The sequence below is a fragment of the Trachinotus anak genome, unplaced genomic scaffold (assembly GCF_046630095.1).
Source record: "Trachinotus anak isolate AG129_WGS33_773 ecotype Australia unplaced genomic scaffold, CSIRO_AGI_Tana_v1 ptg000001l, whole genome shotgun sequence".
In the NCBI taxonomy this organism is placed as follows: Eukaryota; Metazoa; Chordata; class Actinopteri; order Carangiformes; family Carangidae; genus Trachinotus; species Trachinotus anak.
The window spans coordinates 6,687,714-6,707,640 of NW_027273852.1; the positions used below are offsets into that span (position 1 = coordinate 6,687,714).

General features: G+C 40.4%; 1 protein-coding gene across 2 annotated transcripts; it reads left to right on the forward strand.

Moving 5' to 3' along the window:
* The first annotated feature begins 177 nt into the window (after positions 1-177).
* Positions 178-8,941, forward strand: arsh (arylsulfatase H). Of its 2 annotated transcripts, none has more exons than XM_071462766.1 (11): positions 178-261; positions 1,070-1,225; positions 1,431-1,552; positions 1,674-1,796; positions 3,258-3,460; positions 4,544-4,764; positions 5,430-5,566; positions 5,937-6,074; positions 6,212-6,371; positions 7,197-7,318; positions 7,931-8,941. In XM_071462766.1, the coding sequence occupies exons 1-11, from the start codon at positions 257-259 to the stop codon at positions 8,320-8,322; spliced, it is 1,779 nt and encodes a 592-aa protein (XP_071318867.1). In that variant the 5' UTR covers positions 178-256; the 3' UTR covers positions 8,323-8,941. The 2 variants fall into 2 exon arrangements, with proteins under 2 accessions (XP_071318867.1, XP_071318952.1); XM_071462851.1 differs by lacking the exon at positions 178-261 and adding an exon at positions 460-587.
* Positions 8,942-19,927: the final 10,986 nt, after the last annotated feature.

Genomic DNA, 19,927 nt, shown 5'->3' on the forward strand with positions numbered 1-19,927 from the left:
GTTTTTTGCCTGCGCAGTTTTTCACAAGAGAAAAATCCTCATCCCCGCTTTGTCCCCCACACCCCGTCAGATAGGGACGACTGTTCTCAAATATAATCTTTTTTTTTATTGCGCATCTACTCCACACATTAAGGGAAATGTAGCTGTTTGCTAAAGCTAAAGCCCGTCGGTCCAGCTGAGGAAGGGAGGGGGGCGGGGCCAGCGGCTTCAGCAGATGACGTCCTTGTAGTTTTATGAATCGGTGCATTATGCAGAGATGAGGTGAGTCCACACGGTTTGCCTTTGCCTTTTTTTTTTTTTTTTTGAAGACAGCTCATGCAATGTCCTGTACAACGGTAAATTCTCCTGAATAAACTGAAATTGGGGCCTAAAAGTCAACGTTGAGTCCATGTGATGTCGACGGGTTCGCTCGTCCTGACGGTGCAGACGGTGTTCACCCCTGGCACATACCAGAGTCCCCGCCTGCAACACGTCGCCCCTGCTTTCAAACTCACAAAAGTTTGATTTGGTACACAAAACAATGGACAGCGAGGCCGACGCCGCTGTCACGCCAGGCCGTGGGAGATCAATCATTCATGTAGTTAGAGGTGAAGGTCTCTGGTGTAATGTTTGACGACTGAAGGGCAGCATGGTGGTAAACAAACGGGTTAAGTTAACCGGTTCCATTGCGACGTTTATCCTTCTTTGTTTGTGAAGAGGAGGAAGAGGAAATGTAAACCGAGAGGAAGTACTTTGAAAAAAAATAAGTGATGTCGCTGAGGGTGAACATTAGCTTCTGCAGTGGTCACCTGAGCAAAACTGGAGGAAGAGTTGAGGCCATTTTTAAAATGCAAGAGCAATAATTTGTGTTTTGAAGCAGCAGCTAATGATTACTTGAAAATAACCACAATGATGAAATAATTATCAGTTATTCTTAGAATAAAGGAATTCATTGTTTAGTATATACAGTAGCAAGCAAAAGTACATGAAGTCAGTCAATTTACTGATTATTTCAGCACTAGCAGTAGGTTTATTTATTTTTCTTTTCATTCAAATTAAATCAAAACCACTTTCAACCTTTTACCTCAAGGTCCCCCCTGGTGGCACCTCTTCTTCTCTCCCTGCTCCTGGCAGCAGGAAGTGATGTCACAGGAGAGGAGATGGACAGGAAGCCAAACTTTGTCCTGATGATGGTGGACGACTTGGGTATTGGTGATATAGGTTGCTACGGTAACGATACCATCAGGTAAGTTCTAACAAATGTGTCATAGGTCTTGCTGTGTGTGTGTATATAGCCTTTCTTTTGCTCACCCTTTGTCTGCTCCTATTCTCCCCATTTTCTGACTTTAATTCTTCATTATTAACAAGTTTGTCATCATCCCTTCTTGCTTATGATGCCAGATGTAGTCCATTATCACTCTGATGTGTTTACACCTGTTCTGTCCCTGTAGGACTCCTAACATAGACAGACTGGCTTCTGAAGGGGTGAAGCTGACTCAGCACATTGCAGCTGCTCCTCTCTGCACTCCGAGCCGGGCTGCTTTCATGACGGGGCGTTATGCACTCCGCTCCGGTAACAGATACTCTTAAAACTTGTTCAGCCAGTACAAATAAGAGCATATTTGTACAGCGATGTCTGTTTCAAGCACGTTATGATCCATATTTGTTTTATTTTTCATGTGTGTCTTGAGTAGGAATGGGTAGCCTAGGGCGTGTGCAGGTGCTGCTCTTCCTTGGAGGTTCGGGGGGGCTACCAAAAAGTGAGATCACCTTTCCAAAGAGGCTGCAGCAGCAGGGATACACCACAGGCCTTGTGGGTGAGTTAACGTAATGTGAGCATCTATTTACTCGTCCACATTGTAGAATTTCTTCTGACCCATCCACAGGAAAGACAGAAAAGACGGTTATAGACATCTCAGCAGGATGGTTCAGCTGTACAGACAGGCACTTGCATATTTGCACACAGCCAGGTGTATGATTATAGAATATAGGGCTCGCTTGACTTTTCTTGGTCTTCTGCTTGTGTGTGTTTTTGACAGGATGAGAAAAACCTTATTGTACATAAGGAGAGAATTTGGCAGCACTTGAATATGATGGTTTTGCATTTGGCATACACTGTTTTGTGCAAGTATGTAAGACAAAGATGCTTGGGGTATATGTAGGAACGCAGAAAATGAGAAAAACATTTCGCTTGGCTCTCTGTGGCACCACCCTCAATGTGATAAAATATTAGTGACCCTGTAATTCTCCATTCATGTGACATAGCTGAAGGATTTCATTAATGTCTTTCTATTTCTGGCTTGTCCTCGCCTTCTTGAAAGAGCCCACTATTTGTAGCTCGAGGGTCTTACAGCACAAAAATACAACTAAATTGTGCGTGTTGCTTTCTGAGGGGAATATTATTGAATTTAATGAACTGAAAATGCAGTATGATTTAAATGATGCTAACGTCTTTCAGCATGTACAGTTAAAAGTTTTACATTGCAGAGGCATTGCATGTAGCCATAAAGACACACACACACAAAAAACTGAAAGGCAAAGAAACCGTTTCCAAACTTGCAAACTCTTATGATAGACTCTTCGTAACTGCTGCATGAATATTAAATGATAGTGGGAAAGAGGCCTGGCAGTGTCTGTCACCACAGACCAGTTGGAAAATATATTTCGGCAGTTAAAATATTTAGCAGATTGTGTTTGGTCTAAAGTTATTTCAGTAAAGACCTTAAGGTAATCTTGAAGATTATTTGAATTTGATATATATGGAACAAGCAGTAACAGTTCTTTAGGGGCACAGTAGCAGGCTTACAGATACTTGGATACCCATCAGGTCATGTCTTATTATTCAGTTGTTTATATATGTGTGTTTTGTTTTTTTTGACGCAGTGTCTGCTGTTTGAAACAATAAGAAATTGAGATCCTGAATACATGATGCACGTACATGCCACCCCATGTGGTCGGACTGTTGAGTATGAGCTTACAGCTGATTTGTTCTGATGTAAAGGGTATCACTCTGACCTTTTGTGAGCAAGCCAGGCTGGAGGCCAAGCAAACCTGTCACATTTGTGGCAGGACTGGGCTGATGGTGTCTCCACCTTGACACCATTTGCTACCCCAACCCCAGTCCTGTGGCTGTGTATTTTCCTGTGTTCTATTTCTCTGTGTCTTCTTTTTTCTTGGATAATAATAAAATGAAACAGTTTTGCAAAATGTAAAGCTGGAATGTATCCATATTCCTGTCTTTTGTCTGTGTCCATCTGTCTCTCTCCCTGTCACTGCAGGTAAGTGGCACTTGGGTGTGAACTGTGAACACAGAGGGGATCACTGTCATCACCCAAACCAGCACGGCTTCAGCTACTTCTACGGCCTGCCGTTTACCCTGTTCAACGACTGTGTGCCTGGACAGGGGAGTGATGTCCTGGCAGATTTACAGCACACACTCCAAAATATGGTCATTATTCTTGGAGTTGGTCTGTTCACAATGGTGAGGGTGATTCTGTGTCATTTCAGCTTTAATTTCCCTCTCCTTTCCCTCGAAATGATCACGCGAAGATGGATCTGAAAAAGACACATAGATAATACCAGAAAAAGATGACTGGTCTGGGGAACACAATAAAAGACAGAAAAGGAACAAAACAGACACATACATCTGGGTTGCCAGACAACAAGGACGAAATGGGAAAACAAAGAGTTGCTGTGCTGTTCACCCCAAAGCAAACTAACTAATGTGTAATCACTTAGACATGAGCCGCAGGGTTTGAAAAAAGATTGGGAACAGAAGCTGCAATTGTGAAACTCACAGTCATGTCAGCCAGAAACCTGTTTTAGGGGAAAGCAAAATAATGTCGAAACTGAAATTTGGTGAGGACCTGGCGATGGTAACTTAGACAAATGGGAACCAGCTGTGCTGCAGGTAAAGCAAGCAAGATGGCTTGAAACAGGCATTTGTTCTGAAGAGGAAAAATAAATGAGAACAAAATAAAGAACTGCAACAATTTAGAGTTGCCTGCAGGGAGACAGAGGTCTATAAAACTATTTTCTGATCTAAATTTAAGTACTGCACTGTATGTATGAACAGAGGACACAATGTACTACTTGTTTCACTCGGTGAGTAAGGACTTTGTTAATGGTTTGTGATATCATCTAGTGGCAAAGTCATGGAGTTGCAACAGAATTAAAAAAAATAAACAAACATTCAAAACACAAATAGAAGTAAAATTCAACAGCCTCTAAATGATGAAAATGAGACATAAATGGCCCTAACGCTAACTCTGGATATTTCACAATCAGCAATGAAAGATGAGGTTTGTATATTGAGGAGCAACCTGCATTACCTTAAAGACACTAATGACTTTTCTAGTTTGATTTCTTACAATTTGTATATTACATTTCTGTATACCAATTATATTTTTTCAGCATTTTAAGTATAGTAGTACCTTAACAGAATTCAAATTGTGTGAAAATGTATACAATTACTGTGTAGCAGACACACATCACAAGAAGTTACATATTAATGTGGTTGTGTATTGTATGACAGTGGTTCCATTTTGTCTGTGGATAATTTCAGGTGTGTGTCCGTGTGTGTGGCCTCCTTGAATTCAGCCTGTGGCTCCTGGTAGCACTTTTCTTTCTCAGTATCCTAGCAACCGCTGTGTGGTATGTGCCCTTTAAACTCCTGTCGACCTGGAACTGCATCATAATGAGGAACCAAGATGTGATCGAACAGCCAATGACAGTGGAGACGCTGCCCCAGAGGTTGCTGGGAGAAGCACAGAATTTTATAAAGAGGTGGGAATGCACCAGCATAATAACACGTTTGTTACTTTAAAACAAAATGACATCTGAACTGCAAGCCCTAAAAAGTCTTATTTGCAATCTGATCAGAGCAGTTTGAAGTGTGTCTGTGGTTTGATAACTGATTGACTAGACTTGCTTCTGCTTGCTTATGATTTTCAGTTTCAATGGTGAGAAAATGGACTTTAGGTTTCAGAAAGGCAACGATAAGAATAAGGCTGGAGTTAGCAAATTCCGTAAAAGACCAATACTAATAATGTGTTAGTCTATCTCTCATTACTTTTAGACTTCTTTACCCTGTTTATGGCACTCAGCCCAAAGCCTGTTTGTTTCCACTGACATAAATAAAGTGTATTGTTTCATTTTTAAGTCACTTCCTAAAACACCTGGGCATTGTACTAGTTTCAGCTGTAAATGAATACACATGAGGTGCGATAGAGAGTGTTTACTTTATCAGGACAGTGAATGTGGGATTAACTCAAAATAAACTAATCCCCATGTTTATTCTTCTGAGGTGAGGCAGCGAGTCAATATGTGGCTCACTGAAAACAGTTTGTAGGATGTAATGACAGTATGGAAAATACCTAATCCTTTATCATACACACATAAAACATTGTAAATGGTTAATATTTAAAATGACACTACATCTTCCTCCACAGGAATGTTGATCGTCCATTCCTCCTCTTCTTCTCTTTGGTCCATGTCCACACACCACTCTTCAAAACACCTGCCTTTGCTGGCAAAAGTCGCCATGGTTGCTACGGTGACAACCTCGAGGAAATGGACTGGATCATTGGTGAGTCAGGGCCATAAAGCTGATGGGTTAATACTAGCTTGCATTGTTAAACATTAAACACTTGCCTCTAGTGGTAGTTTGAGGGCGGTTAACTGTTTGACATTGTCAGTGGGGCCCCTATGTTTCTGTTTCAGCTGATCTGTGGATATGGCATTTCTTATGTTCAATATTACAATCTTGTTGCAGTTGTACCGCCACATACAGTGGTTTAGTTAATCTGCCTAAATTGTTTGCTTGTTTACACCCTGTCTGATGTCCCATCTGATTTAACTGTAGCAATGTTGCTATACTAGGAAAAGATGCAATATACACTCCCTCACATAATGTATGACCTCACTAACCATCTCTAATGCTATGTTATGTTTTCTAGGTAAGGTGACAGAAACGGTGGACTCCCTCGGCCTAGCCAACAATACCCTGATATACTTTACATCAGATCATGGTGGACACCTAGAGGATGCTGACTCAATAATAGGCCAGAAAGGAGGCTGGAACGGCATCTATAAAGGTAGATGATATCCTAAAGTGTTTTTTAAGGACACTGTTATCTTTTTATGTATTTGTAGAAAACACTCAGATGTTTTCCTTATGTGGTACAAAAACATGTGTTGTGTTGTGTAATTTCTCTTCATTTCTGACCTCTAGGTGGGAAGGCTATGGCGGGCTGGGAGGGCGGGATAAGAGTACCTGGTATTTTCCGCTGGCCTGGCAGACTGGCAGCTGGGAGAGTTGTAGACGAACCCACTAGTCTTATGGACCTGTACCCTACACTGAAGTATTTAGCCAAGGACACTCAAACAGACAGGTAGAGACTGGGTCATATTCAGTTCAGTTCAATTCAATTTTATTTGTATAGCGCCAAATCATAATATACATTATCTTGAGGCACTTTACAGGGTAAGGTCGAGACCTTACTTTACACATATGTGTGCTTTCACTGTATTGTGTGTATTCTTTGTTCACTAAGTCTAATTTGTTTCCCCATTTTTTTCTTGGAAAGGTTGAAAAGCATGTACAGTATTTGATAGATAGAATGGCACACCAAACCATAATACAGAGTTACATAAACAGGGCAGACAAAAACATACAATTACTCCTTTAAACCTGAGCATAATGTTTCAGGGCTTTTGTAGCCAGATGATTATAATATGGATCTAAAAGTGCCTCATTATCTGTAAACAACCAAAAGACATGATTTTGGAGAAAGCTGCTGTGTGGGCAGCTAATTACTAAGAATTGTAGGTGGTGTTAAGAAGGTCATTAAGACAGAAAAAAAAGAATATATGTGCTTATTACTTATATAACAAGATTGCGTTCTTACTTTCCTTTATAAGGGACTTTAGAAATCTCAATATTACATTGATTCAGATTTGTCAAAATAGAAATTCTTTATTTCAACATTAATAAATAGCTTCTGCCACTCATCCTTTCTGACCTTCTTTGTGAAGGTGAGCAAAGATTGACATTTACAATGTGAAATATTTCATTATAGAGCAAAAGGTCACAAGTCTGGTATCTCCTCTGCATGTAGTGTTGTGTTTATGCTCTGTCCCTTGATTTTAAAGCACACTGTATCTCATCAAGCTTTGCTCTCTGCTCTCTATCTGTCTTTATTGTACTTTTCTCCCAGACATTTAGATGGATACAACCTCATGCCACTGTTGGAGGGGAAAGTAGAGCGATCAGAGCATGAATTCATGTTCCACTACTGCGGCATCTACCTGAGTGCAGTTCGCTGGCACCCTCCTGGCAGTAAGTTCACGTATACTGTTGACACAGAGATGTTCCAAATCACCTAGCAGACAAATGTGTTTGACTGTCAAAGGGTCTGATTATTTATTCTGCATATAAGGCCACCTGGGTTGATGTAACTGCTAGCTTTAAGAAAGAACACAGACTGTACTACCAACTTTCACAAATAGAATATAACCAAAAACGAATGGTTACCTGATGCTCTGTGCAACAAAATATCCCAAATGAAAATGAATTGAACGAGAATATACAAACCCTTTGACTTGCTTCCTAGAATGGGAATGTAGCTGAAAAATCTGATTTTGAAGATGGTGTTTGTTTAGATTTCAGTGGTTCTGACTTTATCTTATTGAATCCTGGCTCTTGGATTTTATCTGACGTGAAGAGCAGCCATTACTTTCAGCAGATTTAGGTAGACCTGAGATATATTGTGCTAGATGTGACTGTATGTTCTGTTCTGTATCCTGCCATACAAAAGTGTGATAGGGCGTGATGACTACAACTGCCTTCTTATAGCTTAGTGCAGTAATGTAATGAAAATGTAAAATATTTTTAATGGATTTTACTGGGCTTTACAGTATCTTAGTATACCTTTTGTGTGTTTTCTTCCAGGTGACTCTGTCTTCAAGGTACACTTTTTCACTCCCAACTTTTCTCCTCCGGGAGCCGGTGGGTGTTATGACACTAAGGTCTGTCTATGTCACGGAGCACATGTGACACACCACAATCCACCACTGGTGTATGACATTTTCCACGACCCCTCAGAGTCCCATCCACTGACCCCTGATACTGAGCTGCGATATGCTGAAATCCTCGAGCAGACTGCCAAAGCTGTGGAGCGGCATCAAAGTACTCTCACAAACAAGCAGGTGTCTGATGACACAGATGGACACAGCGTTCAAAGCCAGATGACTTGGGAGAAGATTCTGTGGAGACCCTGGCTTCAGCCCTGCTGTGGGACCTTTCCATTCTGTGGCTGCAAAGAGGACACAACACATGTTTAAGAGAAAAGTACACCCTGTCACTAAGAAACATGATGAGAAAACAGCTTAGGCTTGGACTGAAACTCCTCAGGCAGGGTTTTCAAGAATAATGTAATGCTGTAGTTTTTATGACTCAGGGTGCATTCAGGTGCTTTCGCCATTCCAAGAACATTTCACAGACATGAAATGATTTGGTGTAAAAACCGTCCTACCACACTTTTTTGGATTTCCAATAAGACACTACTTGCATTGAGGAACTTTGTTTAATCTAAGATTTAAATTGATTATACAAAGCAATTAATTATTTTGTAACTAAGACTGAAATTGAAACAACAGTCATACTGTTTATAAATGAAAATGAGCAGTAACATCTTTAAAATTGAAACTAAATTTCAATTAAAATAAAGGCACTCAAAGTTAATTGAAGTACTACTGAAACAAATGAAAAGTTAATTGAAGAGTAAACAATATACTGAGTGGTATACTTGTGATCAGTGAAGTCAACACACATGAAAGGGAAGTCTGTTACTTACATGTGAGATTCATTTAATGAAGGATCTGTTCAACTGGTGCTCTTATTTATCACAATGTCAACAGTGTTTGAAGTACACGATACAATAAAAATGTTAATTTTCTTGCATTTTTCTTGCACTTCATCACTGTATCTGCAGTCAAGCTTATAGAGAGGTTATTGTATTACTTAGGATGGCTCTCTCTTTCGATCATATAACTGTTTGGTAAAACTGAAAATTGGGGTAAGATTCCTCAAGAAAGTAAGTTAGAGTGTGAGCCATTAGGGGGCAGAGTTAGACTGTGTTTGGGAAGATGGATTGCTGTAGTGTGTGTGAGAGAGAGAGAGAGAGAGAGAGAGAGAGGGAAGGGGAATGTGGAGGGAAAGCATGAGATTTCAGTTCTGTCACTGTCGGCTTTTGTGCTATGTGGTTTTAATTTTGCATTAAGATACATAGTAGGGACACAGGTATATTGATTAGCTGGAGGTTATAAATGGAATCCCTTCTTTCGTGCACTGTTGTTTGTTTTTAGTAGTAGTGATCAGTAAAGTACCTCACAGTAACCATCTTTTTGGCTATTTTTTCCTTTCGCCCTTTATTCTTCATCAGTCACTCTCCATTTTCTTCATGCCTTCTGTCTTTCGTCTCCTCTCCATAAATATCCACAAAAGTCTCACCTGTAACTATCATTTTGGTGACACAATAATGCTTTTTGATCTCACAAAAGGAATTTTCCTCTCACTTACTCCCCTTGAGGAAGATCAGAGCGCACCGTCAGCTGCAGAGCAGCACTGCTCAAGGACACCAAGGCAGGCTGGATGTTGGCCAGTAGGGTGACCTACTGTGGCCACAAGGACATCATGTGGTTCTACAGATCTTGAATAATAAAAGACTGTTGGAACTTCTCCGTCATCATCATCATCAACACTCCCACTGTCTCCCTCTGTCAAACTCTCTGTCCCACACTGTCAAAACATCAAAGTTTGCGACAGTGGCAGGCTATAATTGTTCTCCTTCCTCCCCTTCTCTATGTTTCCTCTTCCTCCATCACCTCAAACTGCTTTCTGCATCTCTTCCTCCCTCTTGTCTTCCCCACTTTGTCATCTTCCCCCTCCAGAAACTCTACTCGCATCTGCAAGTGAGGAGGGAAATTTCATCATCATCATCATCATCATCATCATCATCATCATCTCTGTAATCATTGCCATCACAGTCATAGTATTTACTTCTCTCCCTCCAGCAGAGACGCGTACATCAAACACTCAGCAAGTTCATTACAGTAGCCACTCCATTATATCTCTGACAGTAAATCATGCAGTCGACCATACATAACGACATTTGGCTGGACATCAGAGTTAATGATGACTGGTGGGATAGAATGTCACTGGCTCTGCATCATGTCTCACACACACGTAACCATGAGCATGCAAAACCACACAGAAACCTACATGTGTGCACAAATGCAAAAGCACACACATGGTTTTGTACACACATGCACATAGTATATCATGCTGTTTTGAACAGATCAGTGGTTTTCTGTAAAGGTCAATGTTTCAGGAGACGCTATAAAGCATTTTTATAACCCTCTGTTTGACACGCAATAAACACACATACAGCTTGAAAAGAGGGGGATATTGCACAGCACCTTAAGCACACTAGAAATAGCTCTCCTGCATTAAGCATGTTACACACACAAACAATTAATTTAGTTGTGGGGTTGTTTGGATGATGCTAAGAATAGACCAGAGAACGTTTTTAAAATGAACCAGAAGAATATCTTTGTTGTGGCAAATCTGTTTTCCATTTTTGCAATTATCTTTCACTGCCTTTTACATTCATAGTCACTGTCAAATCTAGAATTTTTTTCTTCTTTTCAACATTTGAAGTTTGAATTACAGGAGCAATTCTGATACTGTCTAAATGTCAAACACAAAACACACACCACAATCGTTCTATCAGTTATATATTCTGAAGGACAGCATTGTAACCTTCTGATAAACCATTAAGGGAATAGTCTGACATTTTGAAGAATTTGATATTAACAATCAAATTTGATTAATATTTGATTTGCAAGTTGGATGAGAGGATAACCCTCTCATATCTGCACATTAAGTATGGTGTTACAACTGGGAGGCAATTAGTTCTAGCTTAGCATAAAAACTGGAAGCAGACGCTAAACAGCTAGCTTCACTCTGTCCAGTGTTAGAAAATACTCCTACCAACACTTTGTACCTAGCTTTAAGATACAACGTATCAACAGATATAATGTTTAAATTACTGAGATTAAGAGAGATCTAAGACTGCTGTTTAGCAGCTAGCAGTTTAAGCTAGCCTAAAAGAAATGTGTATTTCCGAAAGGTTGGGCAATGACTTAACGGTAAGATCACCAATTACCTTTAGTTATATGTAGAAAACCTAATTTTTGACCATATAATGTGATATGATATGATATGATATGATATGATATGATGTGATATGATGCAGGAGTTTGACCACTTGAAGGAATTTGTGCATTTTGGATCTGATCTTAACTGAAAATACTCAAATGGTGAAATATCCCTTTAAACTCACCTAACAAGCTTTCCACCTCATCCTGTGCCTGTTTTTTCCCAGCTGTTTGTTGGCTGTGAAACCATGGGAAGGAAAGGAAAAGAAAAGCTATTAATAAACATGAAAATCAGGGCAGAATCTCTGTGGCCAGTCAGTAGCCATACAATTGTTCTGTTCGGCAGAGGTTTTGTTAAAACCACAACTGACCTCTGTGGTAAAGCTGTCACATACCATTACAATCTACAGCCCATGCCCAATGCACTGTGCACTCTTTGCCCTCCTATCTCAGTTTATGCCTTTTATTATTTCCTCAAAATTAAAGCTAACATTGTCTGCAGTGGATTGCAAAGCCTGGGGCTGCATGAACCGGGAACTGAATAAAACACACACTGCACTGTTTTAAAAAGTTTTAAAATTAATGAGAAATCTGGGAAAAAGTGGATTTCACAGATGCAAAATGTCCGCAGAGCACTATACATTCCACATCTGACCACTACTTAATTCTCAAACTTTCCTGACCAACCAGTCCGAGAAGAAAACCAATATTGCTCCATCTGTCAATGCTGACCATCTGTTTGCCCATCTCTCTGTTTCTCTTTGCGGATAATCGAAGTACTTATTTAGAGAAAACAGAAGAAAATCACTGTGGTTTGTCAGTAGCCTGCTGCTGTGTTCTACTTTGTTCAGATGTGGTTTCACCTACCACAATAGATTGCTGTGGCAAAGCAACCAATTACACACCATTACACTACTATTACATTAGGAAGCGTGAATAATGTGTGGGATGGAGAGGGTCTGTGTCAGGTTTGTCAATGAATGAGGCTTTTTAGAGAGTAAGACAGGTGGTGTTTATGCCGCTATTAGTGCAGATTGGATTTGTGTGCATACAGTATAGGTCTTTATGTGTAAGGACACAGCACAGAGAAGAGGAGAACGTATTTGCATACGTAACTGTATGCTTGTTCATAATCATAAATGTCGGCACAACAGAGGCAGATTTTCGTGCATGTACCCCATGTTTCGTTTTGGGAGATTTTATGTGTGCGTGTTTTCAGCTGCACTGGGCAGAGTTGTGACCATGTTAGATAGCCTTCAGGGGATGAATTGCTGTCTCTGCTGGGGAACCTTCACTAAACAAACACATACACACACTCACACACACACACACTGACCACTGACTCTAATTGAATCTGAGCCTTCTCAATCTCTGCATGTCTGTATCTAAATGTAGATCTTTTCTCTGATCCCACAGGGGGATCAGAGGGGGAGTGGTACTGTATCAGAGTATGTTGGATTTTTGTGTGTCTGTCTTTAGTGTGGTACAGTATGTGGTTTGAGTATGTGTCATGTTGCATGCCATATGGTCAAAATTACCCCTCACTGGGAACAAGGCTCCAAGCAGGGAACAGGACTTAGACTGGGATGTCAGCACCGACACACACATAGACCTCTATGCACATGTAATCAAACCACAAAACTTGCACCAGCACACACACGGCCTCCACACACATTTTCCCAGTAATGTAGACCTATTAGTGGCAAACAAACACTTTCAGTCATTGATACTGTCATGCACGCACACACACGCACACACAAATACACTCTTCCGTAGTCACAATAACAAATCTCCTTAACATTCAGTCCGTTTGGTGACAGGATGTGTTTAGGGAGGTGGGGTTTGATGAGGAACAGATAGCTAAATAACTAGGCTAATGGGACAATTGTAGCCGTACACACACACACACACACACACACACACACACACAAACACACACACTCACACACTGTGCCTAACCTCTCTTCCTGTCTTTATGCCTCTTAAACTGACAGAATTTGGCTGCAACACTCTCATCTGTTTTCCAGTTTAGCATTCAGCAACAGCTCTTAGGCTGTTTGTTGCAGAGGCACGCTTCGACTCAGGGGCAAATAAAAAGAACAACTGCAGCAAAATGCTGCATGTGTGTAATTTGGGAGAATTACAGGTTTTCAAAGCGAGACACACTCCCACATCTGACACCTCGACCCACACACACACACAAACGCACAAATACAGCATAAGTCTGTTTTTGCTCAGGCTGCAGATGTCACAATGATGCCAGTCACTTTGCCTGATGGGCTTGCTGAAAACTACGTGTATGGCCTGCATATGCTCACTCATCCTACTTAGTGGTTGCAAAACCATTGAATAGGATGCAACAGGTTTTTAGTATTTGCATTTCATTGTCTTAGACTTCCTTTGTTGGAGTCATTCAGTTTAGTCTGACCTAAATTAGCTCAAAAAATATCTCATGATTGGCAGGACTCTCAGTGCCATCATGTTCTTATTTATACCCACAAGTTTGGACATATAAATACAAAAATCCATCTTTTTTCACTATCTAGCACAGATCAACTCTTTGTTTTATAAAACGGATGAAAACAAAGCTCATGTGCCCTCTCTGTGTTTAAAGGCTCCTGGAAATGTGACACAGCAAGGGAAGGAGTAAAATGAGATTGACTGACTAATTATGCCACCTTGGGAATTTCACCCCAGGAAATATGTACAGTAATACTTTACAGTGTGTGACATTAATTATTATTAAGGAAATTCTGTTAACACTTACAGCACACAAGCCCACTTAAGGAAGACAGGATAAATTTTAATTCTAGAAATTAAACAAAGATGAAGAAGTAGCTGCAGGAGAGATAAAAGCAAACATTAGCATTTCAAAGTAATCTAATCTAAGAATCTAATAGATGTTATGTTTAGAGTAGTAAACAAATCCTTTATTTCAAAAATGCACATATCATCAAGAAGAACATGCCTCCCCAACAGGCTATAGTGTTCAAAACAACATGACAGGAAACAAGAAACATATTCTTTGTAAGTTAAACTAAACTTTCAACTTTCAACTTTTGTTGTCTATACTATCTAACAATAAGTGAAACCAGTCTGAAACATTTATAACCAATGACCAGATATTCCCTCCATAACTCATCATGACAGGGTCTATGCTGGTGAAGAGCAGAGGGAATAGGACCAAGGGCAGGAATGAATAATGGAAAAATGGTGCAATGGTCAGTGAAGGAGGGAGGGGTGATGTGTGATGGAATGAATGATAGTGGGAAAAGAAAAAGGAGAATACAGGCATAGAAACAGCAGAGGTGCCTGAGGTGTGACCAAGAAGATACAGACTGTCTGATGACAAACTGAACAAAAACTTTTTTTTTTCTCTCATTCGCTCATAGAAGGGTTAAAGGAGAGAGTGGGAGCGGGAGGGAGGATCAGAGAGAGCAAAATTATTCCTGAATGAGATCAGCCTTTGTCATACTGTTTCGTGTGGGAGAAAGATTGAGAAAGAGATGGACAGGTAGTGGAACTGAGAAAAACACTCATACTGTGATGACTGGGCAAAGAAACCAGAGGAAACGAGGCTGAAGTAGGGATGAGAGAAAGAAAATAATTGTGAGACATTGATGAAAACCTTAAGGATCTTGCTCCAGGGGTGAAGGAGAGAAAGTCAAAACAGAAAGTGCCACGGTAGCAGGGAGAAAGTGGTGCTGTTGGAAAGAGAGACTCTCTCAATCTTTGATTCAAACAGAGACAGAAAAGTGGAGAGAAACTTTGGTGGTCCTTTCCCACACAAATAAAGACAAGAGAAGCATATAGGGATGCAAGAAATGAGGATGAGGATGAGGAGAGAGAGGCAGAGGCAGGTCACAAATGTAAAATTAAAAACAACTGAAAACTGCAATATACAAAAGTATATGAACACCCCAGGTTCACATCTTTCCCTACTAAAGTTCTGGCTGTTTTACTGATTTAATGGAAAATATAAGCAAATTACCTGAACTGCTGAACTGGAGTACAATTTTAAGGTACTTGTCCCTCCCTTGTGTATTTCTATTGTATACTCAATTTATACTTCCACCAGATTTCAGAGGCATTTTTCACACTTCAGTTCAGTACTTTTTACTCCACTATATTTATTTGATAACTTATTCACTAGTGACTTTGGCAGTTTCAGATCGATAATACAAAACATTATCAATGAATACATTATGATCGGCACAGGACAAGACTACCGTATACCGATCTACAGGGGGGAATGAACAGCAGCTGCCTCGCAGTATTTAAGAAATTATATGCTGTAATTATAAGAAATTGAAATTAGTCACTAGCCATTAGCTGCAACATTCAAATGATGTAATGCATCTGTGATTATAATACAGTTACATAATGCAATATATTGGTCTGAAATGTTCCATTCTGTGTGATGTGTTCCTTTTCTTTTGGTACTTCAGATACATGATGCTAGTACTTTTGTACTTTTGTTCAAGTAGTATTTTGAATGCATGATTTTTTCTTATAGCAGACTATTATTATTATTAGTAAAATTTCCAAGCACCTCTTCAACCACAGGTTTGGCCTAAGCCCTTCATTTCCAACAAAAGAAAATCTTAACATGCAGCATACAATGGTATTTCAGACAATAGTGTACACCAGTGCAGCTTTGTGGCAATAGTTTGACTAAACACTCTCTTGATTCAATATTACAATACTCCTGTGTGCACAGCGAGGTACACAAATGAACCTTTTTTTTCTATTTTGATGCGGAAGAATTGTCTGGCCTGCACAGAGCCTTGACCTTGACCTTATCGAAGACCTTTGGGATTAATTGAAGCACCAACTCCAATCTAGCCCAACATCAGTGCCTGACCTCAGTAATGCTCTTGTGGCTGAATGGGAGCAAATCCCTGCAGACAGGTTCCAAAAATGGAAAGCCTTCCTGGAGGATTAGAGGCTGTTGTAGCAGTATATTGGTACAGCACATGATTTTGGAATTAGATGCTCAAAAAAAAACAAACACACACACACTGCAGGGGTGTATTGATTGGGTGTCCATTTACCTTTGGCCATATAGTGCAGATGTGTGGGTCAGTCTGTAGGGGAAATAAGTGGACAGAGAGACAGAATGGACATTTTGAGAGGGACATTTCATCTTGACGGAGAAAGAGATGACATGAAAGGCTGAAGGAGCAAGGGGCAGAGGCGTTTTTTTTTTTGAGAGATGGCTGGAGACTGATAGAAATATTTGTCTTCACTGGAGAGATGAGACAAGGAGGGTAAGATGAAGTGAGGGATGAGATTGAAAAAGGCAGTGTAAAGGAGGGAGGAGAAGGGACACAGAGGGAGATGGAGAGGGGTTCAGGGGGCATAATAATGACAAAATGACAAGGGGATGATCGAAGCATGGGTCATGTTTACCCACAGGAGAGAGAGAGAGCAAGAGAGATGCCGAGGAGTCTGGAGGCGGAGAGGCGACAGCCCACTGAAGGGTCACTCTGTTTACTGGGAGAAGGAGAGATTGAGGGATATTGATGTGAGGAGGGAGGAGAGAGATGAAGAGAGACAGCTTGGGATGGAGAGAAGGCCTCTGGCTCTGAAAAGAGAAAGGGATGATGAAGCAAACAGAGGGACAGAGATGATGCAAGGCCGAGAGGGGGGAAAAACAGTCATGGAGGGAAGAGATGAAGGGAGGAGAAGATATAGAGAGAGAAACTGAAATCCAGCGAGAATATGGAGTCCACTGCATGGAGGCATTTCTTTGATGTTTTGAAAAGATCACAAACATACTGTTTTTTATCCAGATGAGGAAGTCCACAGGGAGTGAAAGAAAAGACTGAGAGGCACGTCTGTGTGATTTGTCTGTGTGTTTGAAGGGAGAGGTGCAGACAGATCATGACAGAGGGTTGCAAAGTTAGAGAAGCCTGTCCTGAGTTCAAAAAGATAGAGATGAAGATTTTCCAGAGGAATCCAAACAGGTTTTCACTGGGTTCCATTTAGAACAAGCAATTATGCATGTTGAGGACCAACAATGATATTTACAGACAGTTTAACATGGTTGCAAACGAGAAGGGATTGAAGACTTTCTTTGCCTTTGAAAAATCCACAGACCTGGTACAGCAAACTGAACTTCGCTAAAAACAGTCAAATCCATGGCTGATTTTATTTTGTGGTACTTAAGTGTGTGGCCCCCTGACAAACCAAGATTATGAGAACACCCAACCTAAAGCCTGTACACTGAAATTTATAAAAACATCCTCGGAGTCCAAAACACAACAAACAACCAAGCTGAGTTGAGCTAATGTCCACCATTAATTATGATCCAAAAAGAGCAATAAAATTACGAAAACAACTTAAGGCAGTTTAGTCCAGCTTCTACCAGGTGTGTGTTGCCAATAGGAAAAGAGGCTCAGCTAATCTAACAGTGCACAGCCTCAGCACAGCCCTCACACAGACTGGACCAAACAAATTATCGTCAAATGAAAAGAAAAGTACATCAAACCACAACAAAAACTCAGAGTAAACTTCAGCGTTATGCAGCACTGAAGTGGCCTGTTCTCTAGGAAACACAAATGGCCTTAAACTGAGAAAGACATTGGCTGACATTAGAGTCCAGATACAGACAAACCTGGCAAACCAGAGAAAACTGTGACTGTGTCAAATCTCCCAACAAGAGATAGGACATTTCCTGCAACACTGCAGCCTATAGATACAAGCACCAAGTTCTATTCAAAAAATGAAATTGAACACAGTCTTAGAGCAAAACAAAATACATAACGAAAATGTCTACACTTCTATGGTCTTCAACATTACATCCAATAGATCGTAACTATTCTTTTCCTATTTTCTATTAGCATTTTAATTGTGTGCATTGCTCTTTTACACTTTGATTACACTACACTATATGTCATAGTAGTGAAGCTCTTGCAGTCTTCTTTATATAGTGTTGTAACATGTATACTGTATGGTAAAGTAATAGCTAAATAATTTGTTTCTTTTCTTTTCTTACATTGTGAATTATTTTACTTACATTGGAAACCTTGTACAACTTACTTTGGTAATATTTCATTTTGCTCATGCTAATAAAGCAGATTTGATTGTGAGGGGAGAGAAAATAAATTAGAGGGGCAGACGATGTGGTAGAGAAGTGACTTCTGCTCTGCAGGGAGAGAGTGATGGTCTGAGTGAGAAACAGATGAGCGAGGCAGACAACAGTACAGAAAATGCTGAGTCACTCTGTAGGGAGGAAAATGGTGGTAATGAGCAAGGGTGAGGGAGCCAGGAGTGGGTGAGAACAGATGAAGGGAACAAAGGGCGGAACGGGTGAAAGAGAGATGCAAGGAGAGAGAGAAATGAGGGAAGGAGAAGGGGGGATGAAGGGTGTGTCGGGAGTGAGGTCATGCTTTTGCTATCATTATACATATGTAGGTCATCCCTCTTTTTCTCTCCTAAGATGATTTAGGCTTCAAGCACACCTGTTTCTTACTGATAATGACAACACATTGGAATGTGCCTCCAGTGTGTGTGTGTGTGTGTGTGTGTGTGTGGGCTTGTTTTACTATATCCATGGGAGCCCACTATATCTGGGGGTCCAATAACTTTGCTGGGACCAGAATGCTGGACTGGTTAGGGTTCATGGTTGGGGTAAGGATTAGGGCTAAGTATTTATTTGTGTTATGAGTCAACATCAGGTCCCCATGAATATAGTAAAAATATATTTGTGTGTGAGAGAGAGCGGGAAAGGGAGTGTGTGTGAGTTTTGTGATGGTCCAACAAGTCCTCCAAACAACAAAATAGTTTGCTGTTTAGTTGGTTGTAGTTTCCTTCCAAAATGACCTACATTACAAATGACTGTTTGGTTGCATTTAGGTACAAAAACTATTTGGTTAAAGTTTAAGGATAAGTCTGGTGTAATTGCATATATTTCTTATTGTTAGCAAATCTCACAAAAAGACCAAAACCAACAATGCATCCTAATTCTTTCTGGCTTCCCTACCCTGTTTGTGGCCCTCAGCCCAGAGCCCATTGGTTCCTAGAAGAGACATTTAAGCAGCAGTTAGCTTCACAAAACAACTCTTATGGAAGGACATCTGCAGTCAGTTAGATGTACTGAGCCAAAAAACAATTCATTGATACCCACAAGTTTCCTTGGGCTTGTGTTGCAGGTGTCATTCATGCATCCGCTTTACTTCAGTGTGTCCCTGCCTTGGACCTGCACAGCCTTTACTTATGTCCAAGCTTATTCAAACAGGTTCTTGGCTTAATAACTGCATAGTCTTCTCAGAGCAATAGGCTTAATTGGCTCATTTATGATAAATAACTGCAGAGCCTTTGAGTTGTGATAACCTTCATCTGGCTATACCTCATGAAGGGTGGTGTCGCTCATTATTATTCAAACCAGCTAAACTTCATGAAATTGGAGTGTGGCAACAGTGCTCACTCTTAGTTAGCAACACAAAACTTGAGGCAATGTGCTACAAAAAAAAAAAAAAAAAAAAAATCAGAAAACAACAGTTGATCCTAAACATACCATAAAACATTGTTTGATGGTTTCATGGTTAAATGTAAAGGTATTGTTCAGAAATCTGTTATTTAGCAACAGTTTTGGACAAGTCCACTTTCTGACATTAAAAGACCTCCACCTCTATGTTTTCCAGTGGTCTGGAAAAAAGAGGGAAGACAGGTAGATACCACTGCGATTAAAGGAAAGAAAGAAAAGCATGTCTCCTTCTGCAAC

Excerpts from the sequence above, each read along its gene's own strand:
- arsh (XM_071462766.1), top strand. Across the intron at positions 1,797-3,257 it reads ATACACCACAGGCCTTGTGG|GTAAGTGGCACTTGGGTGTG; the intron begins GTGAGTTAACGT and ends CTGTCACTGCAG. Across the intron at positions 3,461-4,543 it reads GAGTTGGTCTGTTCACAATG|GTGTGTGTCCGTGTGTGTGG; the intron begins GTGAGGGTGATT and ends GGATAATTTCAG.